The sequence below is a fragment of the Etheostoma cragini genome, chromosome 13 (assembly GCF_013103735.1).
Source record: "Etheostoma cragini isolate CJK2018 chromosome 13, CSU_Ecrag_1.0, whole genome shotgun sequence".
Classification (NCBI taxonomy): Eukaryota; Metazoa; Chordata; class Actinopteri; order Perciformes; family Percidae; genus Etheostoma; species Etheostoma cragini.
This window is the reverse complement of record NC_048419.1, coordinates 2932946-2957873: the sequence shown is the minus strand read 5'-3', so window position 1 is coordinate 2957873 and position 24928 is coordinate 2932946. Positions and strand designations below refer to the sequence as shown.

Here is a 24928-nt window from a genome sequence, read left to right as displayed (position 1 = left end):
CCAATCATCCTCCCTCTTGCCTTTACACGTGATTTTCTTTAATCTCATTCGTATTTCTCCCTCCTGATCTACCTCTTCACATCCTCATCCTCCCCTCCCCTCTCTGCTTCTCTGCTTCTCTGGCAGGCTGCTCATTGCAGTGAGTCAGTATCATGGAGGCAGGCAGCGGGGCTGCCGCAGCGGTGGGGAGTGCAGCACTAGGTATGCCGGGAGCCACAGCCACGTCCAGCCATGACATCTTGGACAGGTAAGAGCACAGGACGAGGCTGGCGCACACCCTCGAGAACAGACTGCCCCGTTTCCCTTCAGAGTGAAGAGAGGAGGAAGAGTGTGTGTTTGTGGAGAGAAGGACCACACCTCAGGTTGTAGTTTGGTGAGCATGTTAGTTTGTTTATTGTGTGTGTGTGTGTGTGTGTGTGTGTGTCTCCCCCCCTATGCTCTCTGTGCGCGTGTGTGTATTATGTATTATTACTCTTACTGTATGTGAAATAAATGCTCTGGTTTTGAAAGGTGGAGAAACTGTACTGTGCTTATAGCAGTGCCACTTTAGAGTTAGCGTGTGCTGTGCTAGAGTGTGTGTGTGTGTGTGTGTGTGTGTGTGTGTGTGTGTTGATGATAGAAGGGGGTGTGGGGGGGGTTACACTTGGTTTTCTCTATGCCTCAAGGAGAAATGACACTAGGGTATGCGCATGCAGGGGAGGTGTGAGGAGGCATCAGTAGACATTCCTGAGTGCTATGGCTGAGCCTGAGTTTGCACAGTCACCGCCCCCGCCCCCTGTTTAACCCCCACCCACACCCCATCCGCCCATAGCAACTGGGCAACAGCCATCGCTAACCATCACCGCTGGAAACCCCTCATTCAGATTTCTTTTTGCTGACGGAGCCAGTCAACTCCCAGCTCCAAGAACCTCTGAGGGGCCGAATGTATCCGCTTTCAGCTAGTTACGTCATTGCAACAGCTGTACACCCACACCCACATGCCTGTGCATTGTCATCACACACACACACACACACACACACACACACACACACACACACACACACATAAATATATATATATATATGTGTGTATGTATGTATGTATGTATGTATATACACACACACACACACACACACACACACCCTCAAGCAATTACATTCACAAAAATACATAGGGACTCATACCCAAAACACTGCATGATTCACAGGGATGTTTTAGGACAAACATTGCTGTCACACTTTAATGCGATAAAAACACACACAAACACACAACAAACAAACCGCCGTTAATCTTTGCTGTTAGGGGCTTCTCAGCACGTTTCACCGTGCACTGCCAGCTCTCTCATCAGCTTTCAAGTGCTGTTGGGATATCACTTATCTCCTCTACATTACAGTTGCTGCACTCTCTGCCCATGTGGTATAACAAACCTCCAACACATCCTGGGGATCTCCTTTGACACATTATACAATCAGAGATGGAAATTAAGGCTGTGACTCATTTAGTCATTGCTTTACTATTTCTGTTAGTCATCACTCCCATTTTGACTTCGGCAGCCTGTTTTTATGCCACCTCGTAACCAGTGGTTTCTCTCCCCTGCTTTATTGCTGAGGCAGCATGATGTGGGTTTATTGTGTGTTTGTGTGTGTGTGTGTTGGCTATACACTAGTTTACATCTGTCTGTGTTTTTGCAAATGTGTGCTGCTGTACGTTATCTTTTTTGGAGGTTAGGGGGGGGGGATTACCGTTAAGGCTGCTCAGCCTCTCCACCTGCCCTTCAAAACACCACAGCCCCCCCCCCCCCCCGAGTACTGAACTGGGTCTAAATCCTGCACCGTGGTTACCATGGCAGCAGCAGCTTAGCATACATTAGACAGCCGTCCAACATACTACTGAGATGAGTGAAAAGAAGAGAAAAATAATAAGGGGAAAACTAATGGTAAAGGGGAAAGAGATTCTGCTGATTCTCTTCTGCTAAATTACACACACACACACACACACACACACACACACACACACACACACACACACACACACACACACACACACACACAGTGGCTTGCATAACTTTACAAACCCGGGCTAAAGTTGATTAAAAAGAGGAATAAAAAAACATCTTTTGGAAATTGATCTTAATGCCTTAATTAAAACAATTTAGGAAAATCCAACCTTTTAAGGACACCAATTTTCTTTGTGAATGAATAATGTATTGCAAATAAATAAATGTTCTTCCTTAAAATACAGGGGGCAGAAGTATATATAGCCACTGTATATATCCAAGGGTGTGTATGCTCTGTGTGTCTGTTGCCCGTTGCAGCAGATTATTCCTTTTATCAGAGACAGGGCGTTTGGCCGCGGCCATTGCATTGTAAAAGTTTTCCGGTGAGTCCTGGGGGACATGCGTGGATCAGAGGATCAGCCAGGGCTGAGAGGGGCGGAATGGGGACACGGCATCCCAGTAGATGAAACGGAAAGAGAAGGAAAATGCTGTGAAACTGTATACTGTCAGTGATTTGCTCATTCAGTCAGGCAGATGAGCGTTCAACAGAGCCGTACTGTGCAGGAGAAGGCCCACGCCGGCAACCAGGCTCTCATGAATCTCTAACTAAATAGATCACAAAGCTGCTAATTTAAGGAATGCACAGGCTGTGAGGGCTGTAGCAGTCCATGTGCTTGTAAATGCAGTTAATTCAACATAAGTCACGTTGAACCAGTCGGTGCTGTCTACACCGTGTTATCCTCCTGCTAGAGTTAGCACCCAACAGGCTAAACCAGGGCACGTTTTAAATGTGTTTTTAGCCTCTAAACATGTTCAAAATTAAGTGTCTCCCCATGTGAAGGGATTCCTTCTGAGTGAACACAGTGAATCTGACTGCAGTAGATGTGACAGAAATGCATGAAAGTTGTGCTACGTCAGCTGTTTATAGTTCCCTTGTTGATACTGTAAGGAGTGCTTCAGGACCGTCAACAAACTACAACACCGAAATAGTGTGTTGTCTACTGACAGCTCTCCACATTTACGTGTTGCTACGTGCACATGTTGGAATTGACCGGAATTCTTCTTTAAGCCATTGTGATTTTTTTTTTTTTTAATTTTAGTTCATTAAAGCGGCGCACCACCAATTGTTTTTTTTACACATTAATCAGTTTGCTTGTCATGTTTAGTCATAGCCTGGCATAGCCAGACTCATTTGCAAATGAGAATTAGTATTGAACCTCTTAGTTCATTTTTCAGTATCCAAACGGAGTCATCAACAGTGCCGTCAATAGTGCCTCTGTGCACAAGTGAATAGTCCTACAACCGGCCAATAACACCTGACCTACAATCAATCATAGGGATTTATCACTGAAATTACTGCTAGACAGTCCACAAAAGCCCTATTCACATGGGACTAATATTACCAGGGGACCTCATGTGATTTAGAATGTATTGACATCCCAGGGATATGATGTCAAGGCTCTGACAAAACCTTCATAATTGACAACGCAGCCAGTACGACCCCAAATCACAGAGATGCAGATTCGGATTGGGACTATTATCCCACACAGTCTCCGTTTGGCAAACTATGGTAGGGAATTTATGGGGGAACTTTTACTTGACAAATAACTGACATGGCGTGTTCACACGGGAATAAGGATCACAGACAACATCCGGTCCCCAGGTAATACTACTGCAGTGCGACTAGAGCTTAACAAATGTGTTTTTGTAAACCGTTTTTGGTGAGAACTATGCAATAGAGAAAGAGAACCTCAATTCGATGGAGGGCTGGGCAATGTATCAACATTCTATCAATATGTATGGTCTTAGATTTTGGAGATCGTGATATGACAAGTGTTATCTTTGACTGGTTTTAAAGGCTGCATTACAGTAAAGTCATGTACTGTTCTGAACTTACCAGACTGTTTTAGCTGTTATGTTAGGGTTAGGGTTATTACTGATGATTATTTATGTAAAATCTGTGTGAAGATAGTTTGTGAAAGCACCAATTGTCAACCTTAGAATAGCGCCACAATATCGATATTGAGGTATTTGGTCAAGAACCAGCGGTTGTTCCTAACCGCTACCGTATGCATACGGATAGCCTACAACTATTTAGCTCCCTAAATGCAATGGCAAGCAGTTTTATAGAAAAGGCCTTCACATTTTCTATTTGGACCCGCAAACTTGCTTGGCTATAGTTACAAGCACATATAGAGCCACGTGTTTTCACTTTGAGCATGTATGTCAACATTTCCGATAAGTCAAACAGTTGAAAGATGCTTTGGAAGATTCAAACTTACCATTGTCTTGAATAGCAGGCTTCCAGTCTCTTCTATTGGAGGTGCAGTGCATGGTCTCCACATGAACTGCAGCATCTCCAGCAACAGAGCTGCCTGTGGACACCTGTCTGTAAATAATGCTATTAATAAACACAAGAACCGTGGACTGCAGTCACGGCTGCAGTTTATTCCCTTTGTTAAATTGAAATTTCTGAAACAAGAATAGAACGGAAGCTTTTATGAATTTTACCTTGTAACATGAGTTCAACTTTTAGATAGAAAAAATATGTTTAAACAGAGCGCATTATGAAGAGTGAACTCCAAAGTTCATATTGGTATGTATTACTTACATTAGCATAGCCAGCTGCTTCAAATATACGGCACATGTGCAACAGACAGCTCTTCCATGTTTTTTAAACCCAGTGACCATGGAAGTGTTCAGCTGTTTCTGTAGATTTGTATTAACAGCAAAAGAATATTCAGAGACACATGAAGGGATATTTTAGTTTAGCATGCATGGCTGACTGAGCTATAGTGCTGGCTTTAAGTACAACTGGAACACTACAGTATGCCAGATCAGATTGCTCAGGCAGAGTTCCCCCTTGTAGGATGATAGCAGTTCATTAAGTTACTTTTGTAAATAGCTGGATGGCGGAACCTAATAGAAAGAAAAGACACATGAAGAGACATAAACAGTCCCAACTAAATTAAACCACTATTTCATTCTTGTAGAGCAGAACATGAGGCACTACACTCTCCTCAGCCATTAGTCACCATTCATTGGATGTCTCTGTCATCAGACCAGTGCCACTTCTGCAATCATCTTACATTCATACAGACAGAGAGAGGGAGAGACACACACACCGCACGCGTCCAAACCTCATGATATTCTCCGGAGGGTATTATTGGCAGTTCTAAAAATGGCAAGTATCCATATGTGTCCAGTCCAGTACAGAAAACATGCCATGCTCTTAAAAGTTGCTCTTATAAACGTTGATCACAGCCTCCCAAACTGGCTGCACTTGTTGCCTGGGTTTGGCTGCTAATTAATTAATAAGCGTCCTTAATAGTCTTGTGCTTTTTATCAGGTTTTTACTGTCAACAGTTGCAAATAAAATCTTCTAACGTGACTGTCTTTGATCACTTTCACTTTCAGCTGCCCTTCTGGACTCGTTCTTTGTCTGAGGCTGTCGGATCAATAATCTGTCACCAGTAACACACACACATCTTACATTAGCAGCTTGTCTACAGTGGTGGTGGGAAGTTCAGTTGCCATTCACCTCGTTGACAAAGAAGTCCACAAGTCCTTCAATGGGGACACCTGGGGGGGGGGGGTGCTTGAGTATGGTGTACCGGGCCGTTGCTATGAGCCATCCGGTCCTTGTATAACTGGAGTGAAAGCTGTGTTCTTATTCTCAGAACAAAGCTGGGTGTCAGGCTCCACCTGGTCACCAATTCAGTTTGTGATCTACACGGTTAGGATCTCAAGGTGCAGGTGAAGAACAGTGTCCGTTATGACACACAGTCAGCATCTTAAAGCCTCAAGGCCCTGATTCTGAGTTGACTGAGTGACTCTGGCTTGGGAATGGGTTGCTTCCCCCAAGTGAAAGAGTCCAAGTATCTCGGGGTCTTGTTCCTGAGTGAGAGTCAACTGGAACGTGAGAAGGACAGACAATTTGGTGCGGCGAAAGGAGACATCTGATCAGGGTGCCTTCTGGGAGCCTTCCTACACGTTCTATATTACAGGATGAACTGTTCCGTGGTGCCAGGCAATTTACAATTTAAACTAACGTAGCAAGCAAATGGCTTGGAAGAAGCAGGAGGGAGAAACGGGTTATAGTTTTTAAGGCACATTCATGAGAACTTTGGATAACCTACCTAATGAGAATTTTACAGTAATGGTTTGTGAGTTTTGACAGAGGCAGGAGATCAGTATCAACCTCATATCTGTACACGGCATATGGAGCTACAACCAGCAGCAGATTATCATAGTTTAGCATAAAGACTGGAGGCAGGGAGATAAAGCCAGTCTGTGTCCAAAGGTAAAATGCTTTGGTGTGGCCCTTTTCTTTGAGAGTGATCAAGTTGCTTCTTGTGACAAGGGCTGGGTACCAGATTTAATACTTTTAGGCACTGACCAAATTGCCTCTTAATTATTAAGTATTGAAAAATGCCTCTTCATTCAATACCTAGGAGGAGTAGATCTGGCCTGTGAGCCAATAAGCACTCAGCATGCTCCTACCAAGATCTAGCAATGTTTGTGATTGGCTGTCTAACGTTACATGTCATAGAGACACGCAGGAAAAACTCTACTACAAACTCACGTAGCAGGAGCTGGAAAATAAATACTGAAGACTTGTGCCGCAATGTAGTAATTTCTTCTCTTTTTTTTTATAACATTGGTATCAAAAAATTTTTAGGAACCGGTATCAAAGTCCCGGTACTGGTATCAGATTTGGACATTTCTTGAACAATACCCAGCCCTACTAGTGACTCCGCCCCACAGCAGCAAGAGAACAAAAGAGAGTCTCTGACAGTGGTATAGCAGCTTTCTAGTGTATACCTTGTCTACCCTCAAACCTCTTTGTCTATGTGAGTGAAAGATTTGTGCTCACATTAAACATGTAACAGTGATGGAATATTAGTCCATAACCCACATGACTTCTGTTTGTGGTTAAGCATAAGTTGAATCAGGCGTTCAATGACCGGGCAGCCTAATAGGAATTACTGGAATTGTTGGGTCTTTGTAAATTATAGAGTGAGGTCTAGACCTACTCGATCTGTAAAGTGTCTCCAGATAACCCTTATGATTGGATACTATAAAGAAAATTGAATTGAAAGTAATAGCAGAGAGTGTTGGCCAAGGATGAATATAGAGAGAGCTTCATGGCTCTCATTTTCTGAGCAAAATAGAGCTGCTGTTGTTTTTATGTACCACAATTGGAGAGGTTGTTGCCAATGTTTAGAAAATAGTGAAGATTAAAAGATCTTTTAAAAATCTCTCTCGTGTTTCTTACAGCGTTGCAGAGAGAAGCATTTGACCCAGCAGGCTAGGAGCTTAGGAGGTCTGTGGGAAGTCTTGCTTTGCCACTTTCTTTTCTGATCGGGTTTTCTAGAAGGGGAGAAGGTTCGGTGGAAAACGAGCAAGAGTAGGGCTGGGTATTGTTAAAAAAATTCAATAAAACAAGAACAAATTACAACATTACTGTTGTAAACGACGTACACGGGGGGGGAGTGTTTAGTGTGACTGAATGAAGTCAGATCACTGAGAAGTAGTGTGACAGAGTACAGAGAATTGCTTACTACTAAACTCTGCTTCCCTGGTTCATCTTGACTCATAGTCCCCTGCACTTAAGTCCAATTACGTCAATGCAGCAACATTGTTTCAGCCTTTTTCTAGACGCTGTCATCATGCAGCTGCTACAGACAGTTCCATCCTGCCCAAAACAGAGATCTTCTACTTTTTTGATGTCATCTACCAAGTTGTCTAAGTTTTAATACTCATGTAGATGTAGCGTCATTGCTACTTTCAGGATGGTGGTTAAATGCCAGCCTTGAGGTGTGTGTGTGGTTGTCCGAGTGTCGAGTTTATGTACACTGTGTGTGCGTTACTAGTCAATTTGTGAAATGCTTCTTTGCAAATCTGTTTCTGTCCCTGTCCTGCACTCCTTTCAGCCTCTCTGGAAGCCCTGACAGTCTTTCATGAAGTTTATGAAGTTGCCAAATCAACTTCAAGTTGTTCCATCGGCAATAATAATTCAAATATACCTTCATATCATCAAATGTTCCAATGTCCTGTAGGGTTTTGTTCTCTTTCTTACACACACTACACTTTTCCCTCACAGAATCTCGGTCATGTCTTTTTCATTCCATGCTTATTTAACTAGGGACAAATGCTACGACAGACATTTTGTGCAACAAATCTCCAGTGTACAGCATCCCAGCATTTACAGCTATTGCTTATTTCCAAATCGCGTCCCTAGAAGGGCTTTGATTCACCTAGACTACAACTTTTATGTTGACATAACATAAAACATAACTCTCGCCAAAATGCTACCTTGGGTCTTTTTGTGAATGGACCCAAGTCAAGCTTTTGTTTAAAAGCTTAATTTGGAAGGAATCGCCACTTTTAAAGCAACACTATTTAACTTTTCCCCTACCGGTTGGACGCGGAATTGTCCCATTATGTCTCATTTGGAACTATAGCTCTGCTACCCGATCTGGAAAACTCACATAGTGTCGTTATAGCCGGTATAGAACCGCAAAGCAAAGGCAGAAGTGCCGTTCACCCTCTTATGAGTTGATGAACCACTGAAACATTATTTTAAGGTACAAAAAGTTCCGTAGTTTTAAGCTTTACCGTTCTCTCGTTTTTAGCCTTTTGAGTGGGAGAGCTAGAGGCACCACTATGATCACATCAAAATCAACATTTTTAAGTCACTAAGAAGGCTCGACACAACATGAGACTTTGCTTCAAGTATCACCAGCGGCTATACACATGAACTCAGCATTGAGAACACTGTTTGTGTACACATAGTTTCCTAAAGGTTTTAACAACCCACAGCATTTTATAGACTATTAATTAGTATTCAGCAGCAAAATAATCACCAGATCCATGTGTGTGTGTGTTGGCTTCAGGGGCCTGAGGCCTGGACGTCACCCGGAGGACAACGACATTGTACCTGAACTGGCTAAAATCCATCCCAGAGAGAGGCCTGACTGGGAGGAGACCATCAGTGCCATGGTGAGACACACACACACACACACACACACACACACTCCATTGTGATATTGTCCTACTCTGGCTATTGGCGCTTGGTCTGAGGAGTCTACTCTGTATTTTCTTTGTTGAATGTAAACAAGATGCTGCTTGCCCTTGCTTCTTTATCGTTATTGTGTTAAACCAGCCAATAGCGCGCCATAGTGAAGCTCACTATGTTTTTGTGGGACTTTTTGTGGGATTTGCTAAACTTTACATTTTTGGAAAGATTATTGTATAAGGAGTCAGAAAATCAATGTTTGCATTTGCTCAGATGTCTAAACAGCGGCCATTATTAAACTTCAATGTGGTTGCCATATAGACATCTGAGTAAATGCAAACATTGATTTACTGACTCCTTATACAATAACCTTTCTAAAAATTTATAGTTTGGCAAATCCCCCCAAAAACCCACAAAGATTAAAATCTGAATGTAATGAACCTGATTACCAGGTGGGTAAGCCAGTTTGGGACTGGTCCCCGCAGATTTGTAATGGAAGCAGGATTGAAAAAATGTATAGGTTTAGGCCTAATGTCCTGCCTTACACATTTGCATATGCGAGACGCCGACGGTCTCTGTTTTGTTACAGTGGCCCAATCCCAACATCTGGACTCACAGACTCACTGACTTTATCACGCTTTCCTGTGAAATTCGTAAGGGCTTAGGGTTTTTCCAATGTCATATTTCAAAAGGCGTGAGGGTGTGAGTACTTACTCGCCGAGCCCTTTCTGTGAGTCTGCATCAGACTTCACCAAAGGGAATTACCCACAGTTCAAAGGGTGGCGACCATAGGGAAATCCAGAAATTCCAAAGTTAAACAACAGCATGCCACACGACCACGGAGCGGAGGGGGCCTGTTGTCCAGCTGGTGGAACAAGAGTTTGAATAAATGTGGAACCAGCCAGCCGTCTCCTGGGCCTTGGCCGTGTGGAAAGCGACAAAGTATTTCCCCAACCGGCAAGTGTCAGCAACATCTTTGTTATTAAACGTCGCCAAGGTAACATGTGATCTGGTGAAGTGTTAACCCAATCCCATTTCTACCTATCTGAGCCCATGTGACCTCACACACTCACTCACTTAGCACTTGAGATCAATTAAGTCTGTGAGTCCTCAGGGCTCACTTTGGGATTGGGCCATTCATCATTGTCCTACTCTCATCCTGGGTCAGCTAAAGCTCACTGCGTGTCATTCCTGACGTGTCCGATGCAGTGACAACACAACGCCGCTCTCATCCGCTCGTTTTCTACCTGTCACATTCTTATCAGCGTCTGTTTTCAGCCTTGTGGATTGATTAGCTGTGTCTTTTCCCTCCTAGCCAAACTGTGTCTCCTCTGTTCCCTGAAACGCGATCACCGCATTCATGATTAATGCAGGTGGCTGTTGGTGTCCTAAAGCTACCCCTCTCCAAACTCTTTACATGGATAGTCATCTGCCTATCTGTGTACTCGTGTGTCATCTGTTTGCCTCAGCCAGTCTCTCCACGCTGGATTCCATTCACCAGACAGCATCATTCATTATTTCCTTCCCTCTCGTCTTTGGTTCAGGTCTTGCTTCTTGCATCAACAGCACAGTGAAAATGAGGCCGTCTCCATGGTAACATGCGAGCCACCCATGGTCGGCGCGTGGTTGGAGCCCTATCGCTAGTGCGTACTTCGATTGAGAAACAGACAGAAAGAGAAACAACAATCTTGCCAGGCTAATGAATATTGATCTCCGAGGCGGCGCCTTTAATACTGCATGTCTGCTTTTCTTTGTTCAATATTTAAAACGAGAGGGACTCTGTACTGGAGTGGCATGTATTATGTATGTCTCCAGTGGTTCGAGTAGGTGATGAGAAGCGCTAACTTAGTGTAAGCTGTCACACCAACGCCCTGTTGCACTATGTAGGATAGATTGTAGTCTGTGTCGACTGCAGAGCGAGGCACAAAGGAACAAATCACACCCAAATCCCTGCAACGTCTTGATCAAACGAACAGTAAAATCGGTTGTAGTAGTTATACATTCAGAGCATTTAGATCACACACTCAGAACAGGCTTGATCAAGTTTAAAGCTTTCACATTCATTTGTTACATCTGCGTCACCCAGTCAAGCCATCCATTTGGAATGGATTTTGGACACACACACACACACACACACACACACACACATACACACACATTCACACATACACAAATTCACTCACTAACTCACTCACACGCTCTCGCTCTCTCTTTCTCTCTGTCTCTCTCTCTCTCTCTCTCTCACTGGCAGCATTAAAGAAGCTCAAGTTGAATGTTTCATATAAGTGTGAAGCCCTATACTAGTTATATATTTACACACATATATAATGCATACATGTGATTATGTGTGTATACATACATGTAGGGCTGTCTCACTCAAATAAGAAGCTGGAACCTGTTGGCTGTCTTGGTTATTCTTCTGTCAATCCACTAATTGTTGCAGCTCTTCTATATGAGCAGTTGAAGTGACTGCATGTTTAAACAACTGCTGTCCCACATCTGTCCCACATCTGTCCCATGTCCGCCTCATCCAGTTAACACCTTGGATAGAGGTTGTGTAGACTCTTTCAGCTGCCTATCACCTGTACTGTCACTGACCATCTGGCTGTGGAGTCCCAAGCTTAATACAGAAAAGTCAAACAGCTCTGCTCCACCTTTTCATTTTCAAAGCCTTGTTTTTGAGACAAAAACGGCCTCTGTGTACATACGAGTTTAGGCTCCAGTAGCAGAACTAATCTCCATCCACATTAACATGTCTGACAACGAGGGTTGGGTACCGAAACCCCGGTGCTAATGTGGCACTGGTGCCAAAGTCTCCGTTTGTGCCCATCTAGACTACAAAACCACCCCAAAGTCCTCAAACCACAACGCGGGCAGCAGTTTTGTTCCAAATGTCTCCTTTTACATTGCAAACGTAGCAAAAGATATTTAAAAAAGATACGTTTTAAACCAAAACTGAGTAGTGTATGTGTAGCCGTAAACATATTCACACCGCTCTTGGCCAGCACGTCTTTGCTGCATTTTTCTTACAGATCCATGTTGCTTTTACTGTTAATGACTTTCCAGTCACTGTGTTTCGATAACATGGCCTTGCAGCAGCATAGATTTTCTAGTGGCTTTGTTAAGGAATGCTTGAATAACAAAGCAGAGCAGCTGAATGTTCAGAAGCCTCTGTGTGGAGGGAACATGAATGTTTGGCCAAACAATGTAACGGATGAGCAGTGTAGATGATGTCTCAGCATAAACTTTAGGCAATGTCCTTTTTTTGGTGGGTACCCGGTCAATCTGCCAGTGCAATGTTAGAAAATGTCACTGACAGCATAACTCGCATCATTCTTGATTCCGTTTTATTTATACAGCGTCTCATCACAACAGGAGTTATCTCAGGACGCTTTGCAGACCAGGGCCAGCCAAGTTTTTTTGAAACTTCTCCCTACTTTTTTTGAAGACGGAAGTTCTTATTTGAATTGTTCACAATACTTTTCAAAGATGTTTGCTAAGTATTTTGTATTGTTGGTTTTCTTGCTTCTACTGAAATGTACATTTTCCTAGTTATCTTTTTTTACATTTATTTTTAACATGTTTCTAATAATAATACATTTATTTTTTATAGCGCTTTCCTAAACGCTCAAAGACGCGTTACAATTTTGGTTACAGACCAAACAAAACAGACAGGGTACGTAGACAAGGTGAAATAGAACAGGAAAACACATAGGTGTGAACAGGCATAGGCAAAGCAGGGAAGGGGGGCAATGAAAATTAGGGAAAAACTGGGAAAGTCTTGTTAACAAGAAAAGCGAGTCCTGTTTGAATGATGGTCGGGTGCTTGACTGTTTGATATGGTCGAGGAGGGCGGCGGTGCAGCAGCTGAGAAGGATCTGTCACCCCAGGTCCGGAGCTTAGTTCTGATGGTCTTGTGGGTGTTGGCATTAATCAAACAAAAACCTGTTGGGTCTTTGTATGTTGCTGCGAAGCCAAACCTAAACCAAAAACTGTCCCAACAATAAAAAACACAGGGGCCCGAGATTTGTTTGTATGCACTAGCTGTAAAGCTGACGTGTGTGTGTGTGTGTGTGTGTGTGTGTGTGTGCATTTTAGGCGAGGAGTGCAGAGATCCCTGAGCTGAGGACGGAGCCCCTCATGCGCTCAAGCAGCAGCAGCACGGCCAGCATGAAGGTCAAGAATGTTAAGAAGTGAGTAGAAACACAAACACACACACACCTGCCTCTGCCTATCTCCTCCACTTCTCCCACAGCTCTCCTTCCCTCTGTTTACCTCTATTTAGCTCTCCTAACTGGCTGTTTATCGCCTCTGTTTCCTGCTAGAGTTCTTTCCATTCCCCGAGTCTATTTCTATGTCTTCCTCCTCCTTCCTCTCCCTCTGTTTGCACTGCACTCTCCTCCTTCTATACTAGTCATACACACTCCGAGGTGTTATCATGAGCAGAGGATGAAGTGCCAACCAAAGTGTGTGTGTGTGTGTGTGTGTGTGTGTGTGTGTGTGTGTGTGTGTGTGTGTGTGTGTGTGTGTGTGTGTGTGTGTGTGTTCTGTTTTCAGACTTTGCTTCACCAAGGGCCACTTCCCAAAACTGGCAGAGTGTGCTCACTTCCACTACGAAAACGTGGACTTTGGCACAATTCAGGTAAAGGCCCTAAAGTTTCTCCCCTTAATTACCCCATTAATAGAAAGTGTGATCTCATATGATGAGGATTGCAACCGTGGGGCTGGACTGATCGCCCTCAGAGCGGTGCGCTTGCTTCACCAGCGTGGTTTTAACATTTTGGTGGACCTGGCTGTGTAAAATGATAGCACCACGGATGTGGGATCATGGTGTGTACAGGAAGCTTTGAACTTCACTATTGTTTGTTTGTTCTTTCAAAGACTTTAAGGTCTCGCTTGCAATTCCCCTGCAGTGTTGTGTAAGAAACGGAAAGATGATGTTCATAAAGACAGAAGTATGACTCACGCGTCACTTTAAATTGACGTCAAGCAGAGCTCTTCCTTTTTGCGAGGATGGTTGGTGATTTGTATGGGTTTGATATCTTCTTCAGTGCCCCAGCAGCGCAACCTCATTCATCCAGCTTCACACGGCTCAGCTGACTGATGGCTCTGTGTGTAAAACTGGTGAAGTTTAGGTAGCTCTAGTGTCTTTCAATTCATATTCATATTCACAATACCTCCCCTATTTAGTGTCAGTGAACGTCTGGCTTTGGAGTCACAAGCTCAGTACCCTCTACTGAACCTTCACACATTTTTATCTGTCTTCTCTTTTAACCCTTGTGTTGTCTTCCCGCGACTGACAATCTTTGATTTTCTGAGTCAAAATTCAAAATAAAAAACCTTTTATTAATGTTTGGTCGTCTTTTCCTACCCTTTTGTCTCTTTCCTCCAATGTTTTTTTTTTCTTCACTTTTTCAACGTTTGTTGACTTTTTCTGAGCCTTTTGAAAAATGTGTGGATTTTACTCCAAATTCCTAAAGTTTTTTTTAATTTTTTTTAATTGTCACTATTTTGACACATTTTTGTTCCTTTTTTTTCGCCATCTATAATTTGGCACTGTATTTGACATTCGTTCACATTTTAGTCCCTGTTATTAAAAAATTTTTAACAATTCTTTTTTCTCCAAATGCTATAAAATTGACAAACACCCAAACTGATTTTTTTTTTTTATTTAACTTGTGAGGAGCGTTGTTGGGAAACATCCACGTTGCTTTTTTGGACAATTTGTTTTAAAGAAACCCAAATTTGTAATATGGAAACTTTGTGGAAAGGGGTTAAATATGACCCGAAGACAACAGGAGGGTAAATCTTTGTTCCTTACCATCAGACTACTGACATTAGGAGCTAGAAACTTGGATAAAAGCAATTTTAATGTTGTAAAAAGTTGATGGGTTGCACTTCTAGTCTATACTGTAGATTCTTGATTACAGACTCTGTCGGGGTGGTTTTATTATTTGGGTGTGCTCTCAGTATAGAGTTAAGTACAGAATTTAATGGTGGAATATTTTCTATCCAAGAGATAAATGTGTGAGGTTTAGAACAACCAATGGGACGCGCCACTGATTTCACACAAGTTCAGGTTGTGGAAAGCTGTATCATGTCTTCTGTGGCTCTGGGAGGAGACAATGCCCAGAAGTCGTGAGGGTTATCTCAGCTTGGTGAGACTTAACTTACTTTAACAGAAGGTAGAGCTGTTCCGATACTAAAGGAAAGAAAGGATACTGCCTAAAATACTGTCTAAAAATGCCAAGGTATTGCCAAGTATGCAAGTCCATTCCCCGATATGATAACAAGAAATGTAGCCCTGAAAAAAATCTATTTTAAAAGCGTTCATTGAAGTTCTTATTCCATTATGACTGTCTGTCAAACTAGATTTAAAGAAAATTCTATGGCATTCATTCTCTGTATGTAGTCATTTATGTTTTCAGGCTAAACAACAATCATAGCAATCATACAGTGTTGTTGAATACAACTGTTTAAATTATACAGTATATATGTATGTATGTATACAGTTTAATATGCAAGTTCAGCTATCAGAATCGGTTTCAGGAAGGAAAAAATGGGTCTCTAACAAAAAGTCTTCATTACAAACCGTAGGTGTAGGATATAAAGAAATGGGCATTTAGGTGGCTCTGATGACGTACACTGTGTATTATAGGAAATGTAAGATCAGTTGTTTTTGGTGCTTGACCCATACTAGGGAGTAAAAGTCAGGCTATCTTTGATCATTATTTATTGTCCCCTTAGATTCCTGTAGCTTTCTACTTTGTATAAGTGCAGTACTAAGTTTCTGGAATACACTTAAAAATGGGACTGAAATCAGATATTTTGAATCAGCAGTTCTTTTCTTTTTACTCCTTGCCACTAAGTTTGGCATCATTTCGGCATTGCATCATAAAGATTGCACCTGTCTCACTCCGACACCTGTGTCATTATGTTAAGAAGCCAGTAGGGGTCAGCAGTCTGCTAAAGTTACTACGCGTTGGTGTTGGGAGGGCAGAGCGAGAGTTTGCCAAACAGCTGACCAACATCTACTCCACCTGCAGGGTATTTGTTGATGTAACTCAGGTTACACCACAGAAACCATCTATTCATTCGCTGCATGCGTAAAGAAAAGCCTTCGGCTGAAAGGAGTAGTCCATAGTCAGTAGATTGGTTCTCATTTTGTTATCCCAGCTGTGCATGCTGGCAGCAGGACTGTCTTACCCTTTGTGCGTTTCCTTTTGCTTTCATTTTGCTTTCAAGTAGCCCTGTTGTTTTGTTGTGCTGCTCTATGGTTTTAGTATTCAGCACGGCTCCTGCCTCTTCTCTGGAGTGAACAGAAACCCCGCGAGAAAAACTCTTGTCTCCCTTGTTTGTTGAGGGATTAATTATTCTGTATTTGTTCCCCATGTCAATCAGTACACTTCATGTTTAATCTTGCCTCAGACGAACATGTTGGCTTGTTTAATGAATTGGTCACAAATGTATTCTGTTTGTTTGGCCCAAATGAGTCTGACGTGATATAAGTACTTAATCATTTAGGTGAAGGAACACATTGCTGCTTAGTTAAGCAGTCAGAGAGCGCTTCCTCCAGTCAACTTTTTATGCTCATCATGGTGGTTGTTTGACAGATGTGCCTGTAATGCCACATGCACATATTTACTGGATCACATTATGTGTAGTACTGTTATAGCTCTAGCAGTTGTTGTTAAAGTGGCACCTAGGTTCTTCTGGGGGAAGTTAGCAATGTGTTTGTGTTAAAACGCCCGCAGTAGTTTATATTCTGCATGAACTCTTGCGGACTGTGTGCAGTATACTGGGCTCTGGCAGGCTTAGGGCTACTGCTGGAAGACATATTCTTTCATTTCCATAATAAAAAAAAAAACCTTGCCAAATTTGAGTCAGGCAAGGTTTTGTTGTGGAAACAGTAGGATCTCAAAGTCAGAGGAGACCAAAGAGGAGGGCGCCTGCATTCAGAGCAGCACTTGCGTGGCAGTTTTTGTCTTATGGTACTGGTATTTCATATTATTATTTGCCAGTTTTGTTTTGGCAATTGAGTGTTGTTTTGGTTCAGTTGTTGTCATTGACATGAATGGGATTCATTCACATTTTTTTGATTTTGGTATTCTCCAAGTGAGGGACATTTTCCTAATTGCTGGTTAAATTTTTTTTTCTTATTTTCTTAATGTACATAATTAATCCTGCAAGGGGAAATTACAATGTTTTGACTCCTATTATTATAATACAAGGCCTGAATTACACACACATGCTCCGTACCTACAGTGGCTTGAGAAAGTTTACACACCCATGCTAAAGTGGATTAAACGAGGCAGGGTGTTATTTCAGTTAGCTTAATAGCTGGTTTGATATCCATTGACAGATGATCTTATGGCGAGTTCCCCATGCCCATCACTATATATGGTGAAGGGTATGTGATGATCGGGTGCTATTTTAATTTCAAAGGCCAAGGGAGAAATTAAGTAAGTGGCCTTTAAAAATATAATCTGCCTGCTTCTATGGGTCTTAAACACAGGGGGTCATACCCGTTGTATTTCAAGGATGAACATTTATTTATTTACAATACATTATTCATTCACAAAGAAAATTGGTGTCCTTAAAAGGTTGGATTTTCCTAAATCTTTTGAATTAAGGCATTAAGATCAATTTCCAAAAGATGTTTTTTTTTTTTATTCCTCTTTTTTATCAACTTTAGCATGGGTGTGTTAACTTTCTCAAGCCACTGTATACATTCACTAATGGAGATTTGTCAGAGTGATACTGTATGTTGTAGACCCCACACTGTATATTACTAATATTACCAGTTTAGGATGTAGACCAAAGCCACCTAGTTGTGCAACCAAGGTGTCTCTAACAAGCACACTGTCCCAATGCACCTGTATTGTGCAATGTCTAACTGTTAAATTTCATTTTTTTGTTAATGTAGAGAGGTAACTGGCAACACTAAAAATAATTGGACGTTCAGTGAGAATAATAAACATGCATACAGAAAACATGTAACACTATAATTTGTGGGTTTACCTGTAGCTGTGTACTTTGGACAGGTAACATACTGTGATCCTGTCTGCCCAGCCGAGCATGCTACTAAATGGAACAGGAGCTCTGAATGGGCCAACTTACTGTGACGCAGACGTTACCTTGTGGTGAAGTGTTTACAAATGACATGTAAAATGGCGTACAGACACTTACTGTAAATGAGTCTGCACAGCCTCTTGAAACACACACACAGACTCACTATGGGTGTGCAGGGTCACTTAAGAAGAATAGAGTAGCATGTAATTGCATTGAATTGAGCTGAATAAATCAATAAATTCAGATTCAGTCCTGGCTTTAATCTGTCGGCGGGGTGTTAGGCTCAGAATCTGATTCTCAGCTTTTCCTGGTTTCTAGCGGAACCGTCTTCCGCTCCAATGAAAACCCCTGATTTCAGGAATAACAGTTAGGGTACCGCTGCCTTGCTCAAGGGCTCATCAACAGTGCCCAAGAGTTGAACTTGCACCTCTCCAGCTACCATTTTTTAGCTACTGCCTCTCCTGCTTTGGATGGAAAAATGAATCCCCATCAGCTTCAGTTGTTACTTCATGTTTGGTGCAAGTTAGTACAATTTAGCATGCCAACATGCTAAGCTACTAAGATGGTGACGTTAGTTGGAAACCTATACATTGTTTTAGATGCAACACTCAACAAACATTTATTGCCAGTTTGGACAGCCCCATGGCATATTGGATGGATCATGTGAGATGAAGAGAGAGATGCAGAGATGCGGTGTGTGCCATTTAGTCGTGGGCTTGCTATCCTCACTTCTATTTTTCTTATCATGCCCTATTTTGCTGACGCTGAATCAGCAGGGACTCTCTCACCGATGCCAATGTTGAATCGGCCCAAAAAGTCCGACGAGTGACTGTTATGTCGGACGCTCACTGTCTGCTTAACCTCAGCCGAGGATCTCCCTGGCATGTCAGAAACTTTACATTACTTAATGACTCCAAAATATAAAGCTGGAATATATGTACTTAACTTGCTTTGACATTAGAGACTCTCTCAACCTAACCCTCATGCACCTGTGGATTTCTATATCAAGTTTATAATCCGTAAAGAAGATTTTGGGCCTCTTGCATGAAAATGATATACTGTAATGTCAATAGCAGATGAGCCTGTAGTTTCTATTCTCCACCTCCACCACTATGTACCACGAGCACCCTAAAAATAAAAAATAAATGGCGTGAGAAAGTTGTGCTATCAGACATAGTAGCTTAATCAGGATGTCAGCACACTGTAAGAATTATGCAGCTCATCTTTGTGCCTATGGGCTAGTAATCTTAAAACTCTGTAACTCAGAAATCTTAGGGAAATGTAGATGGAGCGGACAGTAGAGTCGTCTGGGCAAACATGTCCTCATTGCGGTCATCATTCTTTAAGAAACTATGTTTCGTGACACATTTTTGAGAAAAATAATCAAGGGTCAGAGCTGTGAGTGTTTATAACCAGGGAGGATGAATGTTTTGTGCCATATCACATAATGGAGGGACACAGATGGTCATCAACAAGGCTTAGGTACACCGTGGCACTGAGTGGCTGCACATGCACCAGGAAAACGGTCTTCAACATTGTGACAAGGCAGGAAGCATACACAGATTCATGCCATTTAAACTGAATTCTGACTCCAGATTCAGAGTTTTTTCTCTTCAGTCATCCATTTTTTATGGTGAGCGCTAGCCATATAGTGAATGAATTAAAAGGAGCCCTACTTTGGCTCGGCTACAGCTCTACTGGCCCTCTGCTTTGTTTTACCTCACCACTGAGTCTTACTTAATGTACCCCCCACTACAACACTATCTGACTATCTCTTACTGGGGGTTATGTTGAAAGTTTTTAATTATGTAAAATAATTGCTTAAAGCTGTTGTTGCCATTTGTAACATCCCAAAAATCTTAATTTTGACCTAAAGAGTTTCACCAGTTCTTTGGTCATAGAACTGTTGTGGATCTGCTTTTTTAAATTAATCTCTATTTTTTTGTTTACTGGATCATTCTCTTTTATTATATAAAATATGCCAGAGGGAAGGCAGTCGCCATATGATGGAGCTGCTGGTAAAGTAGACCTTCGAATGTGCAAAGGAACTTTGAATGGAAGTGAACTCACTGAACCTGTCCACATGCTGTTTATGTTGAGTTGCAGCCGAGCAGTTTGTTGTTGAAAGGAGATGGCTCTTTGCCTTAATAAGCATGTGTATCTAATAAAGTAGCCCCTGTCTTAAAAACCCATTTATGCTTCCTTTTAACACAAGAATTTCTTCAGTCCAGATACTGTATCTTCTGTTATTCTCCTGAATACCTGACCTGTCACTGCCCAGGGCCTCTGCTCCATTTGATGTCTCTTTTGAATGGCCTCCAGCTTTCTTCTGTTTCTCTCGGCCCTGTCCCAGCCATGCAGGCCGGTGACTGCATGATCCAGTCAGCAGCCACATACCAGCAAAACAACTTTATTGACTTCAACACTACAATCCCATTGGGCCAGTTGGCCCTGCTCTCCCATACGGTTTATCTACAGCCTAGCATTTGGCCCTCACTCACATTTGACTATTAATGGATAGCTCAAAACCACACACAAGCAGTTTTCAACCCATGTTTGGTGTACGATGATTAACAGCGTCTGAATTTATTGCGTCTGACTGTTGAAAATGGGTTTTTTCGTAAAGTTCCTACACTGTGATGTTTGCGCTTCGCAGACTGATGAATGTGTTTTTGTTTTCACATTCATCTGCTGAAAGAGGATTGTGTCTCTGAGCTCTGCTCATCACTTTACCACCTGCACATACCAGCAGACACAAATCATTTTCCAAAGCATACGTTGGCAATTTTCTCACCAGCTTTTTATCATGCCAATGTGGTTAGTAAGTGTAAGTTATGGTAAACGTCCCTCCATCTTCATCTACATGCTTATCTCCTAGTTCATCAAAGTTTTTGGCTGGCTTGTGGGCTGTTGCTCGAACTACAGTCTGTACTGGAGAGAGAGAGAGCATGATACAATTTGATACATATGTTGGGGCGGTGGGGGGGACTTTAAAGACCTTTACTTCTTTGATTCATCACATTTTTGAATGCCTACTGTTGCAGATTGCAGCCTTTAAGTAAAGTTTTCATAATTACATATAATTGTATATGTAGTGAATGCCTTTGGGTTTTGAACTGTTGTCTAGACAAAAGGCATCACCTTGAATATATTTAGCAGATTATTGTTAGATGGTCCCTTACTTTACATGTATAAGTAACTGAAAGGTTTCAGACACAACCAGCATAGCAGATCTAGGTTATAATCAAGTTCATTATGTTTACAGGGCTTCTACCGTGGTGCTAGGGTCACAGCCAGACAGCCAGCCCTCCGACACAAAAGCTCTCTCTCTCCTCACACGCAGCCAGAGGCCAGCCATCTAATGGCTGTGTACACAGGAACTATAATGTACCATTGCAATTGATGTGAATACAATCTTGCGACAGGAGTGTTATTACCAGACAAACTGCTATATGCAAATTGTGCCGATTCTCAGATATAGATTAAGAGTAAACATGGAGTGTGCTAAGTGGCATGAGACATCACACATCATTTAATTTTTGGCTATAAGACAACCATTCGGAAGTGTAGGTTAATAACTGCGTGTGTGTGTGTGTGTGTGTGTGTGTGTGTGTGAGACAAAGACGAAGGAAGGGCGGAGGATCCAGCCTCTGACAATAATGGCGGCAATCAATCTGAGTTTAACAGCTGTGAAGGAGTGCCCCCCTCCCCTCTCTCATCTAAACAACGGTGCATGCACTTACAAAGGCCATGATGTTAGTGTGCGGGGGAATGAAAGCAGTGGGCTCTATGCGTGCATTCACTCATGCATGTGATAAAGATTGACGCCGCTCTTTAGTCCAGCTCACTGTGTGTTGCTGTATGGTTGACGTGTCTAGGCTACTCCTACCTTCAGACTCTGACGTGACAGAAAACGGTGAAGTCTGGAGGGGGAGGGGATCTGCTCATCATTTTGTCTGCACTCCTACCCATCCACCATTCTATCCATCCCTTCATCACTTACCTGCCTGCATCCGCCCTGCTAGCTGAGCATCGTGACACAATATGCTCCCACTGCCCACTCACCCCCAGGAGAGATGCATAGAGATGGATTCCCTCCCCCAGGGGGACACGATCCGTCACCCGCAGCACTACACTGAAGACCGCGCCGGGCAGCACACAACCCAGACAGGCTTGCCTTTTAAAGGCCCGGGGTCGACAAACTGCAGGATATTCACGACAACGTTCAACCCCGACGTTGGATTAGTTGTAGCTGTAGAATTGTTCAGGCTCGTGTGTTTGTCTGGATGAAGCAAACTCCGAACCATGGCCCGCTTACCCCCTCTATCACGTGTCCATTCAGAGGAGCTCTTTCCACTCCTTGTGAGCAGAGGATGATGTAACGGTTGGACTCATTCTGCCCTTGTTAGAGGAAACAAAAGACCTGCCAGAGAGTGTACACACACACACACACACACACACACGCAACCTTTTTCATTGTTTCTCTCATGGTCACTATTGGAAGACAACAAGAAGGGTTAAAAAATAAAATGAAATCCACTTCGAGTATATTTAATCAATACTATAATTCAATTTTATTCTTGTATTTTTAAGTTATTTTAATTGTCGCACATAATTCTTTCATGATTATGCTGCTGCAGTTTGATATAACGGACAAATGAAATCCAGTAGGCTGTTGAGGAACTGGACTGATCCCAAATGGCATACAAAACATTAAAATGTCATGCCTACTGTATCAAGTAGGTATCATGTTATGTATGCTTCAAAACTTTTTCAGCTAATTTTGACAGCGTTAATGGCTCGTCACAAAGCATCAACTCGCCCCAGTTATAGGGTGCATATGGTCCAACCTAACAGTCAATTTCATTGGAATAGTATAAAAGGCCTGTTGGGGTAAAAAATTGTTTGCAAAATTAAAAGTGCCTGAAAAAAATCAAGTTCAGGGAAAAGAAATCTTGAAGTATTATTACCTCCACTAGGAGGTTATGTTTGTCGGTTAGTTTGTCTGTTGGCAGGATTACAGAAAAACACCTGGTCTGATTTGCATTCAGATTTGGTGGAAGGTCGTGGCATGTGCCACGGAAGAGCCCATTACATTTTGGAGCGAGTCCAAATCACAGGACGGAAACAAAAAACATTTTTAAATTCATTTTCAATTTTGTTAACATTGCAAGATGGGGTACTTGTGCTGCATTCATGTCAGAATAATTGGAGAAAGTACTTCACCAGTGGGAAAGTTCACACTGCATTAACATTGTGAGATGGTCTGCGCTCTCTGAGTGCTCTTCAAGTTTATTTAAGACTTTAACGGTCAAGAGCTCTGCTAATCCGCCTAATCAGGATAGTTTGTGAGGGATTGGATCAGATTTGATTGACTGTTGCATTCAGCCAGTCAACAAGAAACAAACTCAGTCCCATATGGATCTCTCTTGTTATGGCATTTGCAGGTCCACTAGACTGATTTATTTCCCCTTCCACCTTCACACTTAACAACCCGTCCTCTCCCTCTGGTACCTGCCTCGAGGGGCCTCCAGCAGGGAAATACCTGGGACATGGGAACATTTAACTGTTAGGCTGGCTGCTGGAGTTACTGCTTTACTCCAGGAGCTTGGAACGCCTTACCCCTTTCTGGCCTCCTTGAAATGACGTCAGACAATTATGGTGGCCAGGTAGGCTCAGTGGTAGAGCAAGCACACATGTACTGAGAGGTTTATACCTCAACGCAAAGGTCCAGGGTTCAAATCTGACCTGTGACGGTTTTGTGCGTGTCTTCCCCCTTTCTCAACTAGCTGTCCTGTCAAAGATTAAAAGGGGAGAAGCCCAAAAAATTATCTTAAAAAAAGAAAAAATGGCATTATCCTCTTGACATTGAGATTTTTCCATGTTTTTGTTGTACCGCGTTCATGTCATTCTGTAAAACTGAAATTTTGAGACACCTTTAACAGAGTCCAATTAGCTTCATACATCACTATATAGTAACGTTTTCCTATATTATTTAACACAGTTGTTCCCACACGGTTCTGTGTCAAGGGCCCCTAAACTGACACAAGAGCGCAGTCCCTGATTTAACAAGAGATTGTCCCAGGGTCCCCCCCCTTCTGGTTTTTGCTTTTAGATGTTTTATGACAGGTGTGTATGAAACCCAAGGCCAAAACAATCATGCATTCTGTCATTTTGTTAATTATGGATGAAATTAATGAGAAGGAAGGATCCAAGTCATGATCTCATCCCGTTACAGCAATCTCCCTTTGTGTTTAAATCCCATTGCACTCCTCGGCCCCTTACTAGATTCATCCTTATAGCTTTAGCAGAGATTTAAGATATAGCTCCTTCACACACCTCCCTTAGCTCTGAAGTACTAACAAAAAAATCAAAGCGTAAAAAAATAGTGTCATGGGAGAGCAGCCATTATTTTCAATCACAGCAGCGTTCTATTTTCTTCAAACTTAATGAGGTGATGATGAGAAGATTAATGAGAGGCTTGAACCCATGTGGAGCCCCTCTTTATAATTATCTTTCACCAAGTCCAAAGTCCTCACGTTCTCTTGTCTAACAATTGTTTGACCGTCAAAGGTTAAATCCAAAAGACAAATTTGCATCACAACTCAGGGAGCACAGTTCTGCTCCCAGGGCCTGCGGCGGTTTTGTATCCTGATCATTGTAGCAGTCTTCTTTTGAGACCTCGAAACTGTTTACTGCTTAGCAGTTAGCATATGGTTTGGGTCTGTAGAGCTGAGATGGCCTGACCCGAGCTCTTACTCCATTACAGTTGCAACAAAGAAACGGGAGACTCATAGGAAATGTATTGAAAGCACAGAGGAACGTTGTTACATGGTATCTTGGGTTCAAGATAATGTTG

At 42.4% G+C, this 24928-nt stretch overlaps 1 protein-coding gene across 6 annotated transcripts in view; it reads left to right on the top strand.

The window, feature by feature from the left end:
- The window catches only part of arhgap32b (Rho GTPase activating protein 32b), a 109256-nt gene that overhangs the window by 32717 nt on the left and 51611 nt on the right, over nucleotides 1–24928 (top strand). For 3 of the 6 annotated variants that reach the window (XM_034889612.1, XM_034889611.1, XM_034889609.1), the window contains exons 2-5: nucleotides 127–247; nucleotides 8876–8981; nucleotides 13096–13190; nucleotides 13555–13639. In XM_034889612.1, the coding sequence (XP_034745503.1) occupies nucleotides 153–247; nucleotides 8876–8981; nucleotides 13096–13190; nucleotides 13555–13639 (381 nt within the window). In that variant the 5' untranslated portion in view covers nucleotides 127–152. Of the gene's footprint in view, nucleotides 1–11; nucleotides 374–8875; nucleotides 8982–13095; nucleotides 13191–13554; nucleotides 13640–24928 lie in introns of those variants that run through there. The other 3 variants (XM_034889610.1, XM_034889613.1, XM_034889615.1) reach the window with 3 other exon arrangements.